At 36.0% G+C, this 27,505-nt stretch overlaps 1 protein-coding gene across 10 annotated transcripts in view; it reads left to right on the top strand.

The window, feature by feature from the left end:
- HECTD1 (HECT domain E3 ubiquitin protein ligase 1) overlaps window positions 1-27,505 on the top strand; it is an 89,109-nt gene that overhangs the window by 13,778 nt on the left and 47,826 nt on the right. For all 10 annotated transcript variants that reach the window (XM_090270156.1, XM_090270160.1, XM_090270157.1 and 7 more), the window contains exons 3-10: window positions 15,623-15,857; window positions 19,823-20,050; window positions 21,105-21,386; window positions 21,484-21,754; window positions 22,545-22,621; window positions 22,702-22,800; window positions 25,657-25,771; window positions 26,326-26,500. In XM_090270156.1, coding sequence (XP_090126282.1) covers window positions 15,623-15,857; window positions 19,823-20,050; window positions 21,105-21,386; window positions 21,484-21,754; window positions 22,545-22,621; window positions 22,702-22,800; window positions 25,657-25,771; window positions 26,326-26,500 — 1,482 coding nt within the window. The remainder of the gene's footprint in view (window positions 1-15,622; window positions 15,858-19,822; window positions 20,051-21,104; window positions 21,387-21,483; window positions 21,755-22,544; window positions 22,622-22,701; window positions 22,801-25,656; window positions 25,772-26,325; window positions 26,501-27,505) is intronic.

The following is a 27,505-nucleotide window of genomic DNA, read 5'->3' on the forward strand; positions in this document are numbered from 1 at the left end:
TAGAGATAATTATGCTTAGCGAAATAAGCCAGGTAACAACGAAAGAAAAATACCTTATGCTGTCACCTATTAACAGGAGACTAATGAACAACACAAACAAATGAGTAAAATTGAACCAGAGGTATGTAAACAAGGAGCAGACTTAACAGTGACAGGGGTGAGGGGGGAGGGAGATAAGGGGGTAAGAAGGGGAAGGGTCTAGTCAAAGAACATGTATAAATGACCCATGGACACGGACAGCTGTGTGGGGACTGACTGTGGGACAAGGGGTGGGCAGAGTACATGGAAGCAATAGTGAAAAAAGTGGGACAACTGTAATAGAAAAACAAAAATTTTTAGTCTGGGAGAAAAATGAAAGCAAAATAAATTAATAAATGAACCGGCAAACTCCGGAAAAAAAAAACATAAAGTTGGAGAATTAATGCTACTGTATTTACTATACAGTTATAGTAATGAAAACAGTGTAGTATTGGTGTAAAGATAAATGGACTAATGATATAGAGTTCAGAAATAGACTTGAACAGACATGGACTACTTATTTCAACAAAGGTGCAAAGGCAGTCAAGTGGAAAAAGGATACTTTTAAAAATGGGACTGGAACAACTGGATATCCATATGCAAAAAAGAAAAAATTAACTGATCCATACCCTATATAATATACAAAAATAAACTCGAAATGAATCATAGACCCAAACTTAAAACTATAAAAGCTCTAGAAGAATACATGGGAGAATTCCTTTGTGACTTTAGGTTAGGCAAATATTTCTTGAATCAACACTAAAAGCACAGTTCATGAGAAATTAAATTGTTTTGTTTGGAGGTCTCTACTACTAATTCAGTTTCTGTAACAGAGGACTGTTCAGGTTCATTAATTCTTGTTTAGTGGATTTTAGTAGTATTTCTTTCAAGGAATTGGTTTATATAATATAGATTAAAATTTATGGGCATAGAGTTATTTGTGGTATTCCTTTTTATCCTTTGGATTTTGTACAGTCTGGTGGTAATTCTGCCTTTCATCTTGATATTGGTAATTTTTCTCTTTTGATCAATTTTATTAATCTTATCAAAGAACCAGCTTTTGTTTTTACTTTTTTCTGTTTGTTTTATGCTTCATTGATTTCTGCTCTTTTATTATTTGATTCTGCATTGGTATGGGGTTTATTTTGCTCTTTCTTTCTAATTATGTGGAAGCTGAGGTCAATGATTTGAGACCTTTTCTAATTACAAGCATTTAGTACTATACATTTCTCTGTTCTGCTTTAGTTGATGTTGTATATTTTCATTTGCTCAAAATATTTTACATTTTTAAACTTTCTTTTTTGCCCTTGGCTTATTAAGAAGTATGTTGCTTAATTTCCAAATTGGAGATTTTCAGATATTTTTGTGTTACTATTGTGGTCAGAGAACATACCTTTTTATATTATTATATATTTATTAAGGTTTGTTTTATGGCTCATGGTATAGTCTGTTTTAGGTCAATGGTCCACGTGCAGTTCAGAAAATATATATTCTGTTGTTGGGTGGAATATCTTCCAGTTTCAAATTAGGTCAAGTTTATTGATAGTGTTGTTCAATGTGTATCCTTGTTGGTTTTCTATTTCGTTTTATAGGTTATTGAGAGAGAGTGTTGAAGTCTTCAAGTATAATTGTAGATATATCTATTTCTCGTCAGTTTTCTCAGTTCTTGCATCATGTATTTTGAAGTCCTGTTACATGATTTTAGGGTTGTTAAGCTTTGGTGAATTGACCCTTTCATCATTATGTAATGTCCTTCTCTACCTCTGGTAATTTTCCTTGTTCTGAAGTTTACTTTGTTATAAATACAAATATAGCAACTCAGACTTTCATTTTGTAGTCCTTATTTGGTATATCTTTTTCCATCCTTTTAGTTTTAACCAATTTATATAATACATAATATGGGTTTCTTGTAGACAGTATACTGTAGTGTGTGTGTGTGTGTGTGTGTGTGTGTTTGGCTTGTATTTTTTTAATCCAAACTGACAGTCTTTTGAATTGATGAGTTAAGACCATTTACATTAAATGTAATTTTAGGTATGTTTGGATATATGTTTAACATTTTAATATTTGTTTTTTTGCTTGTTCTGTTTTTTTGTTTTGTTTCTGTTTCCTTTTTCCTACGTTTTGAATGATTTGCATAGTTAACATTTAATTTTTTTTGTTTTTGTCTCTGTTTTTAGTGATTGCTCTAGGGATTTCAGTAATTTAGAGTTAATATTTTATTGTTTAAGGTAAAACGAAGAAGACTTACTACCATGTAGATCTCTTTACCCTCTTCCTTTATTTTATAGTTGTCGTATTTACTAAACCTACAGTGTTATAATTTTTGCTTTCAGTAGTCAGTTTAATAGGAGAAAAATAACCTATTACATTAGCTCGGATATTTGTCATTTCTGCTGCTCTTCCTTCATTCCTGAAGTTCCATGCATCTGTGTGGTATTATTTTCTTTCATCCCAAAGAATTTTCTTTAGCATTTCTTTTAGGGGGAGTCTGCTGGTGATGTAGTCTTAGTTTTTCTTCATCTGAGAATGTGTTTATTTTGCCTTTATGCTGTGAAGATATTTTTGCTGGATATAGAATTCTGGGGTGGCAGTTTTTTTTCAGCTTTTAAAGATGTTCCACTGTCTTCCAGCCTTTAAGGTTTCTGATAAAAAATCTGCAGTTTGTTTCTTTGTGTTATATCTCTGTTGATTTCAAGATTTTTGCAATATGATTATGATTTGTGTGTGCTTGGTTGTCTTTGCATTTGTTGTATTGTATTTGAGGTTTGCTGAGCTACTTGAATCTGTATATCTTTTATCAAATTTGGGAAGTTTCTCCTTCAAATCTATTTTTTAAGTATATATATATATATATATATATATATATATATATATATAAAGTATATTTTATTGATTATGTTGTTACAGTAGTTCCAATTTTATTCCCCTTTGCTCCCCTCAGCTCAGTACCCCTCTTCCCTACAGCAATCCCATCCCCCTTAGTTCATGTCCATGGGTTGTACATATACGTTCCTTGGTTTCACCCTTTCCTACATTATTCTTAACTTCCCCGTCTATTTTGTGCCAACCGATTATGCTTCTTAATCCCTGCACCATTTCCCCATTTCTCCCCCTCCCCCCTTCCAGCTGTTAACCCTCCAGATGATCCCCATACCTCTGATTCTGTTCCTATTCTGGTGTGCTTAGTTGGAGTTTGTTTTTATTTTTTAGATTCAGTTGTTGATAGCTGTGAGTTTGTTGTCATTTAAATGTTCATAATTTTGATCTTATTTTTCTTAAAGAAGTCCCTTTGGCATTTTATATAATAATGGCTTGGTGATAATGAACTCCCTTAGCTTCATCTTGTCTGGGAAGCACGTCTTCTGCCCTTCCATTCTAAATGAAAGCTTGCTGGATAGAGTGGGTCCTTGCTTTTCATCACATTGAATACTTCTTGCCTGCAAAGTTCTTTTTAGAAATCAGCTGATAGTCTTATAGGCACCCCTTTGTAGGTAACTCTCTTTTCTCTTGTTGCTTTTAAGATTCTCTCTTTATCTTGAAACTTTGGCATTTTAATTATGTTGTGTCTTGGTGTGGTCCTCCTTGGGTCTAGCTTGTTTGGGACTCCCTGCGCTTCCTAGATTTGTATGTTTACTTCCTTTGCCAAATTTGGGAAGTTTTCCTTCATTATTTTTTCATATAAGATTTCAGTTTCTTGCTCTTCCTCTTCTTCTGGCTTCCCTGTAAGTCGATGCTGGCACATTTAAAGTTGTCCCAGAGGTTCTCAAGCCTCTCCTCATTTTTTCAATTATTGTTTCCTCATTCTATACTGGTTGACTGTTTTCTTCTTCCTTATATTCCAAATAATTGATTTGAACCCCGGTTTTCTTCCCTTCACCATTGGTTTCATGTGGATTTTCCTTTTTTTCAGTTAGTATAGCCTCCACTTCCTCCTTTATGTGTTTCCCATACTTAAGCATATCTGTCAAGTCTGTGAGCATCTTTATCACTAGTGTTTTGAACTCTACATCTGTTAGGTCGGCTATCTCCTCATCGCCTAGTTCTACCACTGGAACTTTGATTCATTCCCTCTTTTGAACCATATTTCTCTGTCTCATCTTGACAGGCTCCTGTGTTTGCTTCTGTGTCTTTGATAGAGCTGTTGTACCTCTTACATTGTAAGGGGCGGAGCCTTAGGTATTCGTCAGTAATGGGGACCCGTTTCACTATGTTGTGGCACTGTGTGTGGGGGAGGTTCTTAGAGGGAACAATGCTGCTTGCTCAGCACTCACCTCTTTTCAGGCACTTCTCCCGCTTCCTGTATGGGACTGGTGCCTGTCTAGCTGTTGTCCTGGCCATTGTTCCCAGAGTGGGTGGGTCTGGGGACGCTTTAGGACTGTCGTGGCCCTTTAAACAAATGGAATCCACTGAGAGACCAGCAGTTTCCTCCTCTGCCCCAACTCTCACTGGTTTTCACAGTCAGAAGCTACGAGGCTTTATTTTTCCTGTGCTGGGACTGTGAGCTGCGCGATCTGATCTGGTGCTGGGAGCGTTCCCCAGGTGTCCCTCCTGACATTTTAAAATGTATGACTGCGCTTTCCACCGGCCTGCTGCTGCCACCATCGCCGCTGCTGCTGCTGCCACCGCCGCTGCTGCTGCCACCACCACACCAGGTCCTCTCCACCCCAGCTCTGCCCCTCCTACCTGTCTGGTTGAGTAGTTCTTCTTTATATCTTTGTTTGTTGAATTTCTACGCAGCTCAATTCTCTGGAACTTCTGGTTGTCTCTAGTTTTGAGGTAGTTGTATTCCTTCTTAGTTGTGGAGGGAGACCCAGCATGTCTGTCTAGACCTCCATCTTGGCAGAAAGTCCCAAATCTATTTTCTGTACCAATTTTTTTTCCCTTTCATTCTGGGACTCCAGTGGCACAGATGTTATACTTTTTGATATGTACTCTCAGGCCCCTTAGATTGTTTGTCTTTTTTCCAGACTTTTTTCTCTGTTCTCCAAATTTGATAATTTTTATCCATCTATCTTCAAATTCACTGACTGTCATTTTCTTTCTGCTCTTGAGTCCATCCAGTGAGTCTCCCCCACCCATTATTTTTTTTATTTCCAAAATTTTTATATAATCATTTATCACACTTTCTATTTTTCTCTTGGAAAACATATGTTTCTAGTCATTTCAAAACTGGTAACATTTACCTCACGGAATATTGTTAACATATCTGATTTAGAGTCCTTTGATAATTTTACCAACTAGGTTGTCTCAGGCTTACATCTGTTGACTTTCTTCTTGAGTTGGACAGATTAGATTGTACTGATTCTTTATGTATAAAGATATTTTGGATTTTATCCTAGACATTTGGAATATTATATTGTGAGTCTCTGGGTTTTATAAAAATCCTATAGAGTAGCTGGTTTTGTTGTTTTGTTTTGGCATGCAGTCAGCCTGGGTAGATTAAACTGTAAGTTCTGTCTTGCCTACTTGTCGGTGGTGGTTTCAAAATCAGTGGTTTCAAAACCTTTGTTACAAATTTGGGTTTACTGTACATGTGTAACTCACTTTTGTTTGGGACTTGGGTGCTAGAATATGTCATTATTCAGTTGTCAGAATTATTAGCTCTGTTCTCCATATCTGCAGTTTGGGGTGAGTTGGTGACTTGTGTCAGGGATCCTTTTTTTAAGCTCTTCTCTCTCCGAGAATTCCCTTACATCTTATAGCTACCAGGAGACGTTTTTACTTAGTGTGTTCCAGCTAGAAGGCTGGGGCTCTCTTGGAGTTTACCAGACTTCACTTTCTTCCCTCCTTCCCCCTTGTGCTGTCATACACTTTCTCTGACAGGGACTGCATGGAGGTGAAACAAATGAGAGAGAAGAGAAGAAAACAATAGGCTTCCTCTCCTGTTGTTTTGACCACAGTGGTTCCTTTTCTTAGTTCTCAGTTTTCATGAGCCTTACATGTTTGCGGCACCTCCCCTGGACTGTGCATGGGCCACTCAGGGTTTTTTCTGGGGCTCACACTTGGGGCTGGACTTGAGGCCCGACTGGGAGGGAAAAAACCCCACATTCTGACTTACGGAGGCCCCTGTTTTTGATCCTTTCAGTTTTGTCATGTGCTTTTACTGTATACAGTGTTGGGACTTGTCCTCTCCAGGGGTCAGAATTGGAAAAGGGAGAGGAAAAAAAGCCCTTGAAACTCACTTCCATCAAGGATCGGTACTTGTTTTGATTTTCTTCCCCAATCTGTCTGCTATTGTTTTACTTTTCAGAGTCCTCATATAGCTGCTTTTTTGTGTTCTGTCCAGGGGTTTTGGTTGTAATCATTGGGAGGGGCAGCCTGTAAGAAGCTTATTCCATTTGACAGCTGTAAACTTTATGTTTATATTTTTAGGAGTTGTGAAACACATTTGTTTCAAAATTTGGAAATATCAAGAGTTTAGAGAATGAAAATTATCTGTAATTGTGCAATCTAGATGTAAGCCATTTTAACTTTTTGCTCTAGTTTCTTCTCTCATGATGAACACCATATTGGATATGATTTTTTTTTCCTTTCCTTTTTTAATCTTCACCTGAGGACACGCTTTTTTATTTGAGAGTTCTTTCTAAAGAGGAGAAGGGAGGGAGCGAGAGAAGGAGAGAAACATCAATGTGAGAGAGAAATGTCGATCAGTTGCCTCTTGCATGTGCCCCAACCGGGGACCGAGCCCACAATCCAGGCATGTGCCGTAACTGGGAATCAGGCCCAGGACCTTTTGGTCTTTGGAATGATGCTCCAACCAACTGAGCCAAACTAGCAGGGCTCCTTTATGTTTTTTGTTTTAATTTTGATTTTATTTACTTATTTTTAGAGGGGAAGGGAAGGAGAAAGAGAGGAACATCAGTGTGTGGTTACCTCTCATGTACCCTCATCTGGAGACCTGGCCCGCAACCCAAGCATGTGCCCTGACTGGGAATTGAACCTGCAACCTTTGGTTCGTAGGCTGGCACTCAATCCACTGAGCCACACCAGTCAGGGAGGGCTCCTTTTCTTTTACCTGATATTTCTATCAAACCATATTTGTAGTATAGCAAGTCCTTACTAAGTATTTTTTAAAAACTTGTGTAATCTATTACGCATGTGTCATTTAATTAGTCATGCCTTTGTCGTTAGATATATAGGTTACGTCACAGTGAGCATTTTGGTTACATACATTATTGCCTGATAATATATTTTTTGATTTGCTCACTTAAGAATTACATATAAGGGGAAATCAGAGTTTTCTGTTTGAAATAATTAATTATTTTTAGAATTCTGTCTGAATAGTTTTGTTATAAAGTTACCATTTCATAACTAACTTTGAAATGCTACTGTTTTTGGTAGAGGACCTGGTGGTTTTTATTGTTTTGAACTTTTAGAGTTGGTTGTAGGAAAATCTAATTAAAGATAATGTTGTAAGTTTTCATTCCCTGCAGGAATGAATGAGGTGGTTAGTAAATTTTGACTTTTATCTTTTAAGAAAAATCAGAACGAAAGTTTTAAAATGATGTTACTATAAGCCCAGTGTGGTAGTTTTATGTTTTCTATCTACCTCAGGTACATTTTCATTTAGAAATAAAGTCTGTATCAAACATACTGAAATAAAATTTGAATGATTGAATTTACTTTGGAATTTATCTATGATATTTGCTATTTTAATTAGAGGTTTTCTTTTGTATCTTGAAGTGTTTGTGTTTTGGCACACAGATTTTGTATTATAGAAATGTACACTTGAAACCTATAAGATCATATTAAACCAATGTCACCCCAATAAATATAATAAAAATATTTAAAAATAAAATGAATTGTCATGTGGGTAAGGTAGGTAATTAAGGTTTTCTTTCTAAGAGTATGGTCTAATGATTTGATTCCACAAATTAAGGATGTTCCCTTTATTTCTCACTTGTCGTAACTTCATTAAAAAATAGAGATAAGGGACTTCTTAATTTTTTAAAAAGATTTTCTTTATTTGATTTTAGAGATAGGGGAAGGGATGAAGAAAGAGAGGGAGAGAAACAGCAGTGTGAGAGAGACACATTGATCAGCTGCCTCTCATACTTCCAGCTGGGGACCCATCCCACAACCCAGGCATGTGCTCTGACTGGGAATTGAGCTGGTGGCCTTTCAGTTCACAGGCAGCGCTCAATCCACTGACCGACATCAGCCAGGGCAGGATTTTCATTTTAAATAAAATGCTTTCAACATTCATGTTTTCCTGCCTTTTAGTTTGAAATGTAACAATGAACATTGATGGATTTTTAAAAAATTATATTTTATTGATTATGCTGTTACAGTTGTCCCAAATTTTCCCCCTTTGGCCCCTCTCCACCCAGCACCCCCTACTCCCTCAATCAATCCCCACACCATTGTTCATGTCCGTGGGTCATGAGTATAAATTCTTAGGCTACTCCATTTTCTATATTTTACTTTATATCCCCATGGCTATTCGTAACTACCTATTTGTACCTCTTAATCCCCTCATCTATTCACCCTCCATCCCATCTGGCAACCATCAAAACGCTCTCCGTATCCATGATTCTGTCTCTGTTCTTGTTTGCTTCGTTTTTTTTTTTTTTTTTTTTTTAAGATTCAGTTAGTGATCTATCTATATAGCCATTTTATTATTCGTAGTTTAGATCTTCTTTTTCTTAAATAAGTCCCTTTAACATTTCATATAGTAATGGTTTGGTGATGATGGACTCCTTTAGTTCTTTTCTTGTCTGAGAAGCTCTTTTTGTGCTCTTCAGTACTAAATGATATCTTTGTTGGGTAGAGCAATCTTGGTTTTAGGTTGCTGCTTTTCATCACTGAATATTTCTTGCTGTTTTATGATTCTCTTTATCTTTAAACTTTGTGGCATTTTAATTATGATGTGTCTTGGAGTTGGTCTCTTTGCACCCATCTTGTGTGGGACTCTCTGTGCTTCCTAGATTTGCATGTTTAGTTCCTTCACCAAATTAGGGAAGTTTTCTTTCATTTGTTTTTCAAATAGATTTCCAATTTCTTGCTCTTTCTTTTCTCCCTTTGCCACCTCTATTATGTGAACGTTGGAATGCTTGAACTTGTCCCCAAGGCTGCTTACACTATCCTTGTTCTTTTGGGTTCTTTTTTTCTTCTTGCGTTCTGATTGGTTGTTTTTTGTTTACTTATATTCCAAATCATTGATTTGATTCTCAGCTTTATCCACTCTACTGTTGTTTCCCTGTAAATTGTTCTTTGTTTCAATTAGTGTATCCTTCCTTTCTGACTGGATCTTTTTTATGCTGTTGAGGTTCCTCACTAAGTTCCCTGAGCATCCTTATAACCAGTGCTTTGAACTCTGCATCTGATAGATTATCTCCATTTTGTTGAGCTCTTTTTTTTCTGGAGTTTCAATCTGTTCTTTCATTTGGGCCATGTTTCTTTGTCTCCTTGTTTTGGCAGCCTCCTGTGTTTGTTTCTGTGTATTAGGTAGAGCTGCTTTGACTCCCTGTCTTGGTAGTGTGGCTTAATGTATTAGGTGTCCTGTAGGGTCCAATGGCACAGCCTCTATTACCCATGCTGGGTACTTGAGCTGTGCCCTTCGTATGGGCTGAGTACACCCTCCTCTTGTAATTGAGCCTTGGTTGCTGTTGGCAGATCCATGGGAGGGTTTTATTCAGGCCAGTCATTTGCAAGGATTGTCTGTGACCACTAACCACCAACCTCTGTCCTCTGTGGAGGATCAGCCGTGCAGGGGCAGGGAGGTGGTGCTCTGATGTGGTCTGTAGCTGCCCACTGGGTGCAATGGCCCTGGGGTTTCCCAGGTGATGTAGGCCAAGGGCAGCCCCACTTATATATTGACTGGGGTACCCCCTGCCTCAGCTATAAAGCAATCTGAGATGGCTGCTACTCGTCTGGGCTTGGAGATTCCCAGGGAAAGCCAGGCCGTGAATGTAGGTTGGCTGCTGCTAGTGCCTGGCTTGGGACCACCTAGCAAGAGGTGTGGCGGCTGGGGCCCCACTGAGGCTGGCTGTTGCTTGTTTGAAAGGATTTAGGAAGTTGTGAAGCAGTGAGCTATTTATATGGAAAAGACACTGTTGACATCAAGTTGGTTAGGAAGGAACCTAAGGGGATCTGCAGAGCTGGGAGAAGAGTGTTATCCAGATTGATGGGAGTTTCAGATGTGGCACCTACCTGTCGGCTCTGAGGCTCTGTGGGGGAAGGGTTCAGAAAAAGGACTTTGGTTTCTGCCCACCTTTCTGTCTGGGAGAAAGCTGCCCCTCAGTTCTTGCCTTGATGCCAGACATTCAGTTTCTCCTTGTAAGCCACAGGTGCCTTTCAAGCTACTGCCCTGGTGCTGGAGCTCAGAGGGAGTGAGTCTGAGTTAGTCCAGGTGTGGGTTCTTTAAGAGGAACTTCTTGGGACTCTAGAAGTTTCTTCCATTGACTCAATCCCTGCTGTTTTTTTCATCCAGAAGTTATTAGATTTATCCTCCTGGCATTGCAATCCTGGGCTAGAGGACCTGATGTGGGGCTGGGACTCCTTGCTCCTGGGATATCCCTCTCGAATTGAATTTTTATCTATCGTAGCTGGTTGTGTCTCCACCCGTCCTACCAGTTTGGACAGATGTAGTTTTTTTAATTCCTTAGTTTTCAGACTTCATTAAACTCGATTTCTGGTGGTTCTGAGTGACAGTTCTATAATTTAGTTGTAATTTTCATGTGGTTGTATGAGGAGGTGAACCTTGTTTACCCACGCTGCCATCTTGACCAGTAGTCCATTAATGGATATCTTAATATTGAGTCAAATTTGTATTCTAAGAATAAACATTTTTTCATCTAAAAAAAAAAAATAATGAAAAATAACTTTAGTGAGAGACTGGTGAATTTCATGGAGAGTCTAGTGAGAGATTCTAATTAGGAAGCTGTTATAGTAATCCAGGTAAGAAATAATAAGAGTTGGAATTCAAGAAAAGGGACAGATAACTAAACAGATTTAGTAGATAAAACCATCATGATTAGCTATTGGATTTTGTATTTTAGAAACTGGAGTTTGGAAGATTTTATGATTTTTTTTTTTAAACATTTGACTGACAAAGTAAATGGTAGGTTAGAGAATAAATGGTATGGTTTTTGGTAGGTTAACTTTGTTCACTTTTGTGCATGTTGTGTTGATGGTTCCTGAAATGTCTCAGGTAATGATAGATGAGGAGGGGAGGCAGTTGGTTCTGCAGTTCTGGGATTTAGGAGAACAGTTGGGGCTAGAGTCTATACTTGGCATTTTGCTATACTATGAAAAGATGGAAGTGGATTTACTTGTCTCTGTTGTGAGAAGGCATGAGGTCGAGAGGGTTTGTGAGGGGGGTATGGGGGAGCATTCAAGAAAACTTGAGAATCTCCTGTGTGGAGAACCCTGCAGAGAAACCTGGCTCCTATTTTCTCTCTCTCTCTCTCTCTCTCTCTCTCTCTCACGCGCGCACACACACACACACACACACACTTACATACACATATATTTTCCTTTATGTGCACACACACACACACACACATATAAAGGAAATATGTATATATTTATTTATTTGATCATTATCCTTATATAGATTAACTGCCATTACTGGGGCATTCCGCTGCACAGATGCCCTCTTCACCTTACTGACCTTCTCCTTCCTGTAGAGATACCCTCCTAGACACTAGACACTGGTGCTAGACATATCTCTTATGTGGATGTCTAAGAGGCTATTTCAGCTTAGATTAGAGGAAATTTGGTGGAATTTAACTAATGGATTAGATGTTTAATGTGAAGAAACTGAAAAAACTAAGGACGATTTTTTTTTTAAGATTTTATTTATTTGTTTTTAGAGGGGAAAGGAGAAAGAGAGGGAGAGAAACATCACTGTGTGGTTGCCTCTCATGCACCCCCAGCTGGGGACCTGATGTGCAACCTAGTCATGTGCCCTGACTGGGAATCGACTAAGGATGATTCATAGGTTTCTGGCTTTCTGGATGATTGTGATTATTTACAGAGATGGTGATTTGAGAGTGGGAAGTGCATGTTAGGTGTTTTGTTTTTTGAATATGCTCATTTAAGGTGCCTGTGATCATTCTTAATGGAAGTAGTGATATGAGTTAGTTTGTCTGGGGTGGAGATAACATTTTGGGAGACTTATACCCATGGTATACAAACTAAGGGAATAGATGATATAATCTAGAGAGGAAAAGAAAGGGAGTTTTGGACTGAGGCTACAGTGGAAAACCGAGGGAGTCACAAAATCAAGAAAATTGGGAGGAAAAAAGATGTAAAATACTTACTACAGACAGTGGAAGAAATGTAGCAGACTTATTGGACATTGTGTTCATTTAAGGTTGGTAATCACAAGTTTTTAATGAATCAGATTTGATTATGTAAATTTTTTTTTTTTTTTTTTTTAGTTAGTACTTGTTGACATGGATTCAAACCCAGGGAAGTTATGGTTGTAGCCCAGGGAAAAGGCTAGGGGCTCAGGGTCTTGCTTATGGAAGACAGTCAGGTGTTTACAAATAACCATTAAGTTCAGGTGGAATTCAAAGATTGAGTTGAATAATCTTTGAACCTAGGATTCATTTAGAAATGATACTAAGAAATTCACCAACAACTGGAAAGACAGTTTTAAAGTCTTATATGCTTACATTGTAATGGCTATATTAAAGCAGGATATTCATCAGAGTATGTTAGGAAACAACACTTGTTGGTAATTTGTTTGAATTTCAGTATGAATTTTCAAGTAATATAACTTTTTTTAAAATTGTTTTTTAGAATTCATTAATATTGGCATGTTTTTCCTTACCTCTTTGCTCAATTTATAGTTATATATATTGTTGAGATTTTGTCACTTGCTTTGGTTCTAAGTTGAAAATTTGTTTTTTTTTCTATATATGTGTGCATATATGAGTGTGTGTGTGTATGGATATCCGTAAATACCTCCTCATTGTTGAAAAACTAACCAAGGAGCTAGAAAATTATTATTTCCCTGTTCAGTAGCCAGGCGTACAACAGGTTTTGTACTATACATTTAAAAAGTTCAGCCCTGGCCGGTGTGGCTCAGTGGATTGATTGCTGGTTTGATTCCCAATCAGGGTACGTGCCTAGGTCGCTCACCAGATCCCCAGTTGGGGTCGTGTGAGAGGCAACCACACATTGATGTTTCTCTCCTTCTTGTTCTCCCTCCCTTTCCCTCTCTTTAAAAATAAATAAAGTCTTTTTAAATAAAGTTCATGAAGCAGGTTTTCATTATGGCTAATATAAAATAAGCTCTTATATATGCAGACCATCTTTATTTTTTTTCTTAGAAATAAAATTAACCACAGTTAAAATCTGAGAACCTGTGTTTAGAACTACCTTCCCTCCCTCCCTCCCTCCTTCCTTCCTTCCTTCCTTCCTTCCTTCCTTCCTTCCTTCCTTCCTTCCTTCCAATTTGCTCTTTAACCATACTTGCTCAGGACATTCATCACAGTAGCAAACAGTTTTTCCCCAAATTTGTAGATATGGACCACATATTCCCATGAAATATAGAAAGTTATACCACATGTTTCTCATAAAAATTTTTTGACATAGTTTTTTTCCTGGAGAGGAAATACAGATGAATATTTTTATCTTTAACATAAAGCATATGATAGATTCATTCTTGTCATTTGATTCAAGGAGTATCAGCTTCCACATTTTATTCTTTCTTCAAAAGCTACTGTTTTCCAAAGAAGAAAAATACTGTTTTAGACTGTGTTGTTCCTCAGTAGTATTAACACTTGTACAATCTCTTCTCATCTCTTCAGTTTACTATGTATGTATATGTAGAGAGCAGCAGAAATGCTTTAAGATTCTCATATGCTAGTCAGTCTTCTGATATTAACTTCTGAACAAAGGGACTATCTCCTGGCCATAACATCTTTGCTCAGAAAAGTTACAAATGACTTCTAATGGTCCGAATCTTTGGGTCAAAGAGAAGGATCTCCAAACTGAGACTCCATGTTAGTTTTGGGTGGATTTGGTGGCCTGAGATGGTACTCTGCCAGCTGTGAGGGATCCCTATTTTTACAATGCATGGTCAAGCTCTCTGCAGATGGAAGTACTTGCACTGGGTGTTGAGGATAGGATGTGTGCTACCTCCTGCTCTTTGTGGTTTTGGTCCTCTCACTGTGGTTGGACCCCTCGCCAGAATTGTAGCTTGTCATGTCAGCCCCATCAGCCAACTTGTGCTGAAGTATCACTGCCACTGCAGCACAAGTTTTATTTCCTTCAATAAAAGATGAGAGTTAAAAAAAAGTGTTGCTGGTTAATAAAACCATCCGTGTTTAATCAGTGGTTGGTCAATCATTGAATATAAGGAAATGTCTAAGATCTTTGTGATAAATTCCTGCTCCTGGACCCCTTAAGTTACGATCATCTAAGCAGACATTAAAGAGTCAAGTACTTTGAAGTTGACACACATATTTTTAAAAAGTTACTAATGATATGTACACACTAAAAATAGGAGGAAAAATAATTTTACTAAAACATGGAGCATACTGTTTTGTATTATCTGTAGCCCATATGCAGAGAAGTTAGAATAATGTATTTAATGTTATACAACTGAGATTTCTACTAACTGTAAATTATTGTCTTGCATATTTTAAATGTTGATTAAAATATAGGGGGATATTATTGATAACTCAAAAATTCTGCTTTGATAAAACTTTCTTTTTAAATCCTCACCTGAGGACATTTTTTCATGGGTTTTTAGGGAGAGGCAGGCAGAGAGAGAAACATTGATGTGAAAGAGATTAGTTGCCTCTTGAATGTGCCTGGACCAGGCATTGTCAGAGCCTGGACAAGGGATTGAACCCATAATCCAGGCATGTGCCCTGACTGTGAATCGAACCCGCAACCTTTCTGTCATGGAATGACACTCCAAACAACTGAGTAACACCTGCCAGGGCAATAAAACTGTTACACAGGCTTATATAGCACATGTTAGACGATTGATAGGAGGGAAGGGGAGCTAAAGTTAATTAGTTTTATATAGTGACAAGGTACTGAGCTGTGTTTTATGTATATAATTTCATTTAATCTTCATAATATCCATATAAAGTAGGTATTGTTAGATACTATCTTTGTTTTACATTGAGGAAACAGGACCAGAAAGGTTACATAGCTGTTCTGTTTTACCCTGGCCTGTTAAACCCCAAATCAACATTTGTTCCCATAAAATATGAATTGAAGAATGTCCCTGGCCTTCAGAACCTCTTAATGTAAATAAAGAAATAAAGTGATACATTAAACAGTGTGGGCACTGTTTTTATGAGGTTTTAGGAACATGAAAGTACCAATTAACTATTTGGAGAGGTTAGGAGGGTTTTACAGAGCAGTTGATGTTCCAGCTGAGTAGGAATGTTTTTAACATGGTTTTAAGTTAATAGGGATACTTAAACCTGTTTCTAACTTGATATTTTCAGCAATGATGAAATTAGCATGTGAGTATTGTTAAGGAGTTAAAAGCAATGTGAGAAATACTACGTAATACACATGCGTCCCAGTATTGAACACCATAAGTTATAGTTTTATCTTACTTTGTTACTATTTTGATGTTAAGCATTTAGTAATTCTCAGTGTAATATGATTTCTTTTATTGCAGATGTCCTCCTCGCACTTTCTTACCCGCACTGTGCAAAATTTTTCTTGATGAAAGTGCTCCAGACAATGTATTGGAGGTAACAGCCCGTGCCATAACATACTACCTGGATGTATCTGCAGAATGTACCCGAAGGATTGTTGGGGTAGATGGAGCTATAAAAGCACTTTGTAATCGTTTGGTTGTGGTCGAACTTAACAACAGGACTAGCAGAGATTTAGCTGAACAATGTGTAAAGGTAAGTCTTAATTTTTTATTGGCCCATTTGAATTTCACTTAAAGAATAAAAAATATACTTTGCTAAAAAGACCAACTTTCCTTCCATTGTCAGTCTTATTTTAGTGAGAGTGGTTGAGAACAGTGGAAGTCACAGTTCTGTGTCACCAAAAGAGAGTCCATATGGCTTTGGAAAAGAAATCTTATCTTTGAAGGAAAGTTGTACGTCATTGATCATGCTCTTCTTTGCCGCCTCAGTGCTCTTTGGTTCTGGTAGGCACTGACACTTTGGAGGGAGGTTGTCCCTGTTCTCAGCCAAAATAATTTTGTATGAAGTTAGTAAAAACCACCAACACAACAACTAACACTGACCACTAGTGCCAGGTATCACACTAAACACTTTATATGTATTAACTCATTTAATCGGTTTTCAAAAAATTGGGGGGGGATATTATTGGTTAATAGTGTCACATAAGTTTCAGGTGTACAATTTTTATTTAATCTTAATGATAGTTCTGTATGTGGTAGGTGTCACTAATATCACATCATTTCTTTTTTTAATTATAATAAGGTTTATTAGCTTTTCTTTTAATATAAACATGGGGAAGAAAAACCACACAAGTTGTAGCATTCTTTTCAAAGTAAATCTACAATCAGTACTTAATCTCCAAACTCTGAACTCCATAAACAATGTTGTTGTTGTTGTTGTTTTTGAGGTGGTAGATTGTAATATTTTTATGCCATTATTTTTTGTTTCTGTCCTTAAAAATGATGGGTCCTGTAGTACTCAGTATAATGTGAAGCCTGGTATATTGAGAGAAAGTATTCCTTGGCCCAGAAATGCTTTATAGGCAAAATTTCTAGGAAAACATTTGAGAAGGTAGGTAGGAGAAAGATTTCACAGAGTAGAGAACATTAATTTTTTAAATATTTCAAATTTAGGTGACATTTTACCAGTCTTCTAAAAGATTGATTACTTAACTCCCTGCCCTTTAAAGCCTTGGGTAAGGGTTCCTAAAATTTGTATGTTTCCTCTTAAATAGCAAGACTAAATGGGACACTTACAGCCAAGTCAACATGTAGGATAGAAGAGCTATTTCCTAGCTCCTATTTTTAAAACACTACCAATGGGCGCCACTTCCTTTCAGTTTATTACATGTGAATTAACACTGCTCCTCATAATCTTCCTTTCCCAAATCTAGAAAAACAAAACTTTGATGATCACAGCAGATATACAGCACAGCCCTGCCAAGAACTGTTTTTATTTATTTTTGGTGATTGGCTTTATGTTATTTGGATTTACAATTCTGTTTCTTCTGTGAAAAATTTTCTAATCCATTATACTGAAGTTTCCTTATAATGCTGTTCTTAGGGATCCATAATTATGTATCCTAAAAAATTAGAACTTGAACCATTAAGAACCTTGTATATATCAAAACATTACTATTTTAGAGGTGAAAAAATTTCAAGGATTCTGAGATCAAGTGACTAGCAGGGGGTGATACAAGTAGTGGCAGAGACAGTATTAGAAGATTATGAATTTGAAGATTAGGAAATCTGGTTCTAGACCCCATGGATTTAAGTATTTTGCTGTATTCTGTTAGAGTTAGCTGTTTTGTTTTATTCCTGGTGGGGCTAATTATAATCTTTGTGACTCTAAAAACATTAGTACTGGGTCACTATTGTACTGGAACTACTTGTGAACACATTTAGATTTTTACATGATTCTCTTATTATTTTATGATTCTTGCTGTTCTAGAATCAGCAGTTTTCAAACTTTTTGTCTCCAGATCCCTTTACAAGTCTTACTGAGGACCCCAAAGAACCTTTGTTCATATAGTTTATATCTGTTTATATTTACCATGTTAGATATAAAAACTGATAAATTTTAAGTATATATTAATTTAGCTGAAAAGAAACTCATTACATGTTATACAGTATTCCCTCACTTATCGCGGGTATTACGTTCTAGACCCCCCCGCCCCCACGATAGGTGAAAATCTGCAAAGTAGGAACCTTACATTTATTTTAGTATTTATATATTTTTTAAGGCTTTGTAATCCCTTCCCACACACTTATAAACCGTTCCCAGTCCCTTATTAACCTTTCCCACTCCCCTATTAACCTTTTCCACACTTTTATAAACACTACTTATGTTCTTAAACATATTCTACACTCTTAAACCTACATAACTTGAACAACATACATATACAGTACTGCAAAATCCCGCGATATAGCAAAAAATCCGCGATAAATAAATATAATATTTTTAAAAATCCCACGATACAGTGAGGCCGCGATAAGTGAACTGCGATATAGAGGGACTACTGTAACATTCATTACATTTTTTTTGAAGATTTTATTTATTTATTTTTAGAGAGAGGGGAAGGGAGGGAGAAAGAGAGGGAAAGAAACAGCAATGTGTTGTTGCCCTTCATGCACTCCCAAATGGGAGCTGGCTCACAGCCCAGGAATGTATCCTGACTGAGAATCAAACTGGCGACGCTTTGGTTCTCAGGCTGGCACTCAATCCACTGAGCCACACCAGGCAGGGCACATTACATTTTTAATGAAAATAACTTTCCGAAACAGATAGAAAATTTGTGAGAAGGATAGCATTGTTAAGTATTTTTGCAAATCTCTTTACAAGATGTTTGACTTAATAGAAGGTGACTGAGTCTATATCTGCTTCTGCTTCTGGAAAACTCCAGTCTATACTCCTGAGAGAATAAGAATGAAAAAGACAATTATCATTATAGTATTATGAAAAAAAGTTTTGACTTAAATGATCCTTGAGAGTGGCTTCCCACACTTTGAGAACTGCTGTTTATAGTTATTAGTGTTTGACTTTCTGTATCTGTACATTTGTTTCTGACTAGTCTCAGAGGAAGAGTTATCCATTTTCCTATTCAGAGCTTTTTTCCCTCTCTTATTCTCTTGATCACATCATTTCATATTTCTTCTGGGGCTGGGGTTTTACTCTACTGCTCATTCACTGATCTGTATTCTCAGACTTTCTCTAGTCTGTTATACTTTGCTCTCCTTTTTCCTGTGTCCTTTGCGATTTTTTTTACTTAATTCATCGTTCTTCACCCAGTCACTCACAACAGAAATCTGCGTTTTATCCTTTCCACTCCACACATGGAATTAATGATCAGGTATTTTGCTATGTTCTTTTAGAGTTAAAAGAATATAGTTTATTCTAGTTTATTTCCTTCTGTTTGTCCCTGTTGTTACTGCCTTAGTTAAGCCTTCATCCTCTCTTGAAAATAATGCTTGAATTTTTACATTTGCCTCTACACTCTCCTCATACTTCATTTCCCACAGTTATTAACTGAAAATCTGATCATGTTATTTCCCTGCTTAAAACATTTTTCTTCCTTTCAGAATAAAATCTTAATTTCTCATGCCTGTACGATCTATGGGCTCTATTAACTCTGTAATTCTGCCAGAATACCTTAAACATTAACATAATTTAGAAAATCAAAGTTGATTTTTAATGTTTTGTTTAGAATAAGAGTGAGGATGATGAATAATGTAATATACTAGCATTTACTGAAAATAATGAAAAAATATTTAGAATCTTTATAAACTTTTGCTTAATTACTTGTAGTTTCTTAGCATGCCATGTAGGTTTCACCATGTAACCCTACACTCTGTATAGCAGTAGTCATTTGAGTAATGAACACTTCAGATGTGGCCATCCCAAATTAAGAGGTATTGTAAGTGTAAAATATACATATAGTTTTGAAGATTTAATACATAAGAGAATGTAAAATTTATCAGTAGTTTTTTATATGTTGAAATGATGGTGCCTTGGATATATTAGGCTAAATAAAATACATTAAAATTAATTCATTTGGTTTTTCTTTAGTTTTTAAAATGTGACTGCTAATAAATGTGGAGGGTTCTTTATGTTTTCTGTGATTGTAGAAAATTAAAATTGAACTTATTGCATTCTTTCGTTAATTTTGTTTATGGTTGTAGGTGCTAGAACTAATATGCACTCGTGAGTCAGGAGCAGTCTTCGAGGCTGGCGGTTTGAATTGTGTGCTTACCTTCATTCGTGACAGTGGACACCTGGTTCATAAAGATACCTTGCACTCAGCCATGGCTGTGGTATCAAGACTCTGTGGTAAAATGGAACCTCAAGATTCTTCTTTAGAAATTTGTGTGGAATCTCTGTCTAGTTTATTAAAACATGAAGATCATCAGGTAAGTAAAACACTATTGTGTACTTTAATATCAAAAAGTGATTTTATAGTATTCCCTATTTATAACTGTGATACACTATAGAGGTCATTTCATCTTTTCTTTCTCTCACTTTATATCTTTGCATGGTAATCATTTTTGTTTTGGCAATGAAACACTTTAAATTAAAAGTGATCTGCATTTATTTTCAAAATTTAAATGTTTTAGAAATATAATTTTTAAAGCTACACTCATTGTAATTTAAATTGTAATTTGTAAAATTACAATTGTAAAATTGTAATTCAGCACAATTTTGTTGACTTAGATAGTTCTCTCTGAAGTAAAGTAATAGAATATTGAAAATTTTATATGTGTAAAACTTTTGTTGAATTAGCATACTTGAAAAAGTAAAACTCAGCTTTTAATGCTATTTACTTATTTACTCAGTCCTTACCGAAGTACATGCTCATTGATTTCAGAGAGAGGGGAAGGGAGGGAGAGAAAGAGGGAGAGAAACATTGATGAGGGAGAGAAACATTGATATGAGAGAGAAACATCAGTAGGCTGCCTCTTCTACGTGTTTGACTGGGGATTGAACTGCAGCCCAGACATGTTCCCTGACTGAGAATTGAACCCACAACTTTTTGGTCCACTGACGACACCCCAAACTTGCCACACCACTCAGGGATACTTTTAATGCTTTTTAAACATTCGGGTATTAATTTTTAGTTATATTCATAGATTACCTTGGCAGAGTTTTACATAGTAATAGTTAATACGGAGATTTTACTGTCCAACTAGGTTCTTTATATGTCATACCATTAAGCTCAGACAATGAACTATAGATACCAATATTCCTATTTTGCAATAAGGGAACTGAGACCTTGAGCAGTGAAGTAACATCCTCAGGTCATACAGTTAGAATGTGGAGCCAGGATTAAAATTTAGACAGATTGTAAATCTTAATCTCATTGCTACAGCTGCCTTTCTTGAAGTATCAATATTAAAATAAGCAGTACTAGTCCTTTTATTTAGGTGAATTTTATCAGTACCGTATACATATTCTTTATATCGTTAGGTTTCGGATGGAGCTCTGCGATGTTTTGCATCACTAGCTGATCGATTTACTCGTCGCGGTGTTGACCCAGCTCCATTAGCCAAGCATGGATTAACTGAGGAGCTGTTATCTCGAATGGCTGCTGCTGGTGGTACCATATCAGGGCCCTCATCAGCTTGCAAACCAGGTCGCAGCACCACAGGTGCGCCTTCCACAGCTGCAGATTCCAAATTGAGTAACCAGGTGTCAACAATTGTAAGTCTGCTCTCAACACTTTGCAGAGGCTCTCCAGTAGTAACACATGTAAGAATGTTTTTGAATCTTTGATTTTTAATCTTTTAGAAAAAGTGGTGTTGTGTTATGTAAAAATACTAAACTCTTTTTCACATTCTCTTTCTAGGATCTCCTGAGGTCAGAGCTTCCAGATTCAATCGAAAGTGCGTTGCAGGGTGATGAAAGATGTGTACTTGATACCATGCGTCTGGTTGACCTTCTCTTGGTGCTATTATTTGAAGGACGAAAGGCTTTGCCAAAGTCTAGTGCTGGATCTACAGGCAGAATCCCAGGACTCCGGAGATTGGATAGTTCTGGAGAGCGCTCACACCGGCAGCTCATAGACTGTATTCGAAGTAAAGATACTGATGCCCTTATTGATGCAATTGACACAGGAGGTTGGAAAATACTTTCTCTTAATATAACAGGAAAACTAAGATAAGGAATTACATAGGCACTTTCAGTTTCTGGACAATATTTTTAGCAATTGTGCCAGGTAGCAGAAAGGCCATACCATACCGTTCCATAACCTCCCTGCTCCTATGTATATAATTATCAGCCTGGTGCATGGTAAGACCTGAGTAAATGCTTATTGAATGAGTAAGTAAAATTTACCCGTGTTATCTCCAAATCATGCCAATTCTAAGGTGAATTGCAGATTGAATTTAGTGCTGTTGTATTCTCAAGATTAATGAAATTTACACACGTTAGTTATTGTAATAGTAAATTTTTTAGACTGCTTCATGAGCTGATGAACAAAATATATATTGGAGAAAGATGCTTCTGGGTCATTAGACTTGTCTTTTGTGTTCTTTTGATTATAGATGGGGCTTAGTTTTCCATAGTTATGGAATAAAGCAGTTAAGTACCCTGTTGAATTTTGTTATATATTTAGTTTCTTTTTGTTTATTTTTAAGGGTTAAATCCTTGTCAGTCTTCAGTGGATTTAAAAATTTTAGAATACTTTCCTGTCATTAAATACTTGGGAAAATATTTTTTTGAATACTTTATCTTAGCAGAATTTACATTTGCTGATTATTTACTACTCTATAGTTGACCTAAATATTTAAAATATGCTCTCTATTTTGTGATTATTATTAATAATCTTTAAATGGCTCCCCCTTTAGAAACGTTTAGTATTACTTTGTTGGCTTCTAAGAATTTTATTTTTTTCCTTCAAACTTCTAGCCTTTGAAGTAAATTTTATGGATGATGTGGGTCAGACTCTATTAAACTGGGCCTCTGCTTTTGGAACTCAGGAAATGGTAAGCTAATAAATAAAAACATGTTTTAAATCAAAGGTTGAAATATTGATAGGGCAACTTCATGATTCTTCATTTTACAGGTAGAATTTCTTTGTGAAAGAGGTGCTGATGTTAACAGAGGTCAAAGATCATCATCATTACATTATGCTGCATGTTTTGGAAGACCTCAAGTAGCAAAGGTAAAATTCAGATTTTTAAATTATTAATTTAATATTTGACATTTACATGGTTCCAAAATTAGAATGGTATAAAAACTTTATTCTAAATCATGCTTTCATGCCATCTTTATTCACTCCGTTTCCCCTTGCTCGCTATAGGTAAGCATTTAAAAGTTTTATTTCATGTTTATCTTTTTAACGTTTTTAATACAGGTACATGCAAAAGTAAATACGTATACTTTTAACCTACTTTTCTTATACAATATGTAACGTATACACTGATCTATACTTTACCTTTTTCTTTTAATAATATAGATTAAAAATCTTTTATATAGTTGAACTTTTCAACATCTGTATGGATGTACTGCAAGTTTATTCAGATAGTCACTTATTGGTAAACACTTGGTTGTTTCTTATTTCTTACTCTTGGCAGTGAATAACTTTGTACAGGCACACCTCAGGGATAATTACAATAAAGTACAAGTATTGCAGTGAAGGAAGTCCTAATCCTTTTGCTGATTAGAGGGTCTTGCTTTCCATTTGTGAAAAATGGTAATATTTTTGTAGCACAATAAAACAAAGTGCAGTAAAATGGGGTATTCCCGTACATTTTTCTGTTGTTTGTGTTTAATAATCATATATTCTATTTGCAGAAGAATCATAGTGTCTTTGACTCTTAGTTTACCAAAAGAATCTGTAGAGTTCTTTTTACAGTTAGAAGAAATTGAGGTTCAGAGAGGTGAAGTGGTAACAGTTGAACCAAGTGTATTATCTAAGTCTCTAGAATCTTCTTAATGTGAAGTAATTGGACATAGTGCAATGTTAGTTGGCTGTGAAGTCTGGCACACCTGGATTCAAGTCTTAGCTCATTAACAATAAAGGCTGTGTGGCCTTGGGCCCGTTTCTTAAGTTTGACTTGAAGTTTTATCAATAAATGTATATATATTCCTTGCATAATTATTGTAATAATTAGGAAAAAAATCCCACTTAAAAAGAAAAAGAAGGAAAAATTCCATGAAAAAGCACCTTGTATAGTAGTTGGCCCATCGTAGATGCTCAAATGGTAGCTGTTTTTATTGTCAGTTTTACATTGTAAGAACATTTTTTGATAACTTAGCCTTCTAACCTAGGAAAGGTGGTCTTTTCAACCTTGAATTCTGTCAGTCTGAATTAATTTTTAGAGAGAATGAGGCTTCTAATGGTGATAGAAATTTTAATAAGCTGTTTTCTTTTGACCTGTACTCTTCTGTAATTATGAGTGGCTAAGCGGGAGAGGAGGTAAATGAATTGTATCTAATCCTAACCTATATTGATTATACATCAGCCCACAGTGAGCTATAGTGGCTATTACTAAGAATGATATAATAGATAGTGCTCACTACCCACTTTAACTGTGACAGCCAGTGTCTCAAGCTTTGAACACGTCTTGTTTAATCTTCTCAGGTTCTTCTGTTTTTAATTGATTGTAAGATACACTTTCACATTCTTTCCCTGCTCCATACATATTTTTACATCTCTTAACTAGGAAAATGTTTTGTAATTGAACAGATAGAAATTACAGCATAGTCATCATTATCTGTCCATGCAAGAAATTTTGTCAAATGGATTTTAGTAATTTGAATGAAAAACCCTGTGTGATAGAAGAGCACTCTCAGAATGCTAAATCACTAATGCTTTTTTATGGCACAGATAGCAGCAATTTGTGTAGGAACACAAATATTGGTGGCTCTAAATCAAAGAATAATTAATTATGAAAAATTGTGCTCAGAATGTGAAGTTACGGAGAAATGCTTTATTATGTATTATACTAACTCATGTTTTGTTCAAGTAATATATAAAAAAAACTTAAGTTTAAAAAAGTATTTCATTAAGTTAAAAAAAAAGTTCTAAGCAGAAAAAGCATTGTTGCAAAGTTTAATTGGCATTGTTTTTTCTTTCTTAGTGGTGCTTAGAGTTCATGAAATATTGAATTATTATGACTTAAACCCCAACAGTGTAGTATTTTTAGCTAGTACTACATACTTTTTAAAAAAAAATAATTAATTAATTTATTTTATTTTTAGAGAGAGGGGAAAGGAGAAAGAGAGGGAGAGAAACATCACTGTGTGGTTGCCTCTCACTCGCGCTCCCAACTGGGGACCTAATGTGCTACCTAGTCATGTGCCCTGACTGGGAATCGAACCAGTGACAACTTGGTTCAGAGACCAACACTCTATCCACTGAGCCACAGCAGCCAGGGCCCTAGTACTACATACTTTCTTGATGTCTATATGTATGCACTTATTGGTCAGATATCTCTTAAATGTATTATGTTATAACAGTTCAAAACTACCTTGGAAGCTGATAGGAAAAGTGTGAGGTATATTCTCTGTTCAAAAGGGCTTATAGTCTGCTGGAGAGTGAGTTCAGTGTCCATTAAAAGTTGATGAAGCATGTGTTTAGTATTTAAGAGCTCAGTTTTGTAGTGCATTCTACAAAAATTGATTTAACTTGGTTTTATTGAATAGATTTAAATTGATCTAATTGGCAGTATATAGGAAATGATGAAGATGATTATCATGTCACAAACTGAATCCTGATAGCTCAAAAATTGGGAGGAATAGTTTGATAGAGAAGATGACAATTTCATGTGAACAGACTTAGTTTGAGTTGTTAATAACCAAGTGAAATTAATCTATAACTTTTCAAAATGTTATAAATAGACAACTTTTATGGTGATGTATACAAAGACAGATTTGAATTGGTGTCTGCTTGATTAAATAATTATGTAATTCTGTAATTTAAAGTATATGGGTGCAACCTAATGACTGCAGAGTTGGATATTAAAGAAATAAAATGTTAATTGTTATCTTCAGATTAAATGCCTTTCTTTTTTAGACTCTCTTACGGCATGGTGCAAACCCAGATCTGAGAGATGAAGATGGGAAAACTCCATTAGATAAAGCTCGGGAAAGGGGCCATAGTGAAGTAGTGGTAATTCTTCAGTCTCCAGGTGAGGGGTAAAGATCTTTTCCTTTTAAGCCATCTGCATTTACTACAATAGAGGTAGTTTTTAGTAGACAGATTAACATTATATAAACGAAGTATTTCTAGAAGTCAAATAATTATACACATATACCCTTACATTTGATAAACTTTTAACAGTGTACTGTTCTGTGTTCTTTGAAACTATGGCTGTAAGATTTTAGAGAGACCAAATTAAAAGGTTTAAGGGGTATGGGAATGTCATAAAGAGTAGTTGGATATTTGTAGATGAAGTACTTTGGCTGAATTTTTAAGTTTCCACAGAGTAGATGAATGCAGAGCCTCTGTGAAATAATTTTTAGAATCAGGTGGGTTTTTCAAAATTACCTCCTTAAGTTGTGATTTAGCTCATTGGAGGTACTAATGTCTTTTAGTGTTCTTACAAGCACCTTTGATAGATACAACATCCTTATTTCAATTTAATTATTATTAATTACGATACTTATAGTTTGGTGTTTGGTACATTTTAATATTTTTTCATTGAAAGAACATTTTTCCAAAAAATTATTTTACTGCCTGCAGGTGATTGGATGTGTCCAGTTAATAAAGGAGATGATAAGAAAAAGAAAGATACAAACAAAGATGAAGAAGAGTGTAATGAGCCAAAAGGAGATCCAGAAATGGCACCCATATACTTGAAAAGGTTATTGCCAGTGTTTGCACAAACATTTCAACAAACTATGCTGCCTTCAATAAGGTATACTCTTTGTATTTACTTATTAAATTATGCCAGATGTATAGTTTTATTTATCTCTTTTCCCACAATGATTTGGAGTTTAGTTTAATATTGCAAAGGTATATTAAGAATAAAAATTAGAATGGAGAGTTAAATCTTCTTGTCTGATTTGACTTAAGAGAAGTTGTTTAGAAAATCAAGGAGACTAAGTTTCTAACACAGTTTTTGTAGCTCTCTGGATGTCAACTCTAGGGAAATTTTGATAAGTAAGTATTTATTGAGCTTTATGGAGGCTCTTTCGTAGAGTCGGTGTGAGATGGTTTTTGGAGGAGTTACCCAAAGAAGTGAGACTTGGCTCTTGCTTACTGTACCCTTACAGGCTCGTAGGAAAGATGAATAATAATAGAGTGGTAATTGATAGATGAGACATATAATCAGAGTTTCCTGGAAATAAGTTATTTAACAACTAATTGGGCTGGGCAAATTGGAGATGTTATGCAGCAATTAGATTTAAATTGGGTTTTAGTAGATACTTGTGAGTTTTCTAGACAGACAGGTTTGGAATCATCATTGGGCTCCAATATGTGCAAAGGCATGAAGGTTATGAGTTAGTCAATCCTGCTGCAATTCCGCCTGGCTCTCTCTACAGTGTATCTGTATACAGTCTGCCATTTCTCTCCATCTGTTTAATACTCTGCTCCAAAGTATCATGGTTTGTAGTTTGACTACTCTTGTCTTTTCTCCTTTTTTTCTCTTGCCTCTTTACAGTCTTCCAACATATAAGGCTGAATTATTTTTAAAATCCCAATTATGTCATACTACTTTCTGGTTTTAACCTTTTTGTAGCTTCCAGTTGGCTTTGACTAAAATCTAGCTACTTAGCTCTCAGGCTTGCAAGGTCTCACATAAATCTTATCCAGCTCTCTGACCTTATTTGGTATACTATCTAACTCATAGACCATTACATTTATACTATTCTACCATTCTTTCTATTTTTAGAACACTCCAACTGTATTTTTCCTTAGG

Source organism: Furipterus horrens, unplaced genomic scaffold, assembly GCF_987537825.1.
Source record: "Furipterus horrens unplaced genomic scaffold, mFurHor1.1.pri manual_scaffold_3, whole genome shotgun sequence".
Taxonomy (NCBI): Eukaryota; Metazoa; Chordata; class Mammalia; order Chiroptera; family Furipteridae; genus Furipterus; species Furipterus horrens.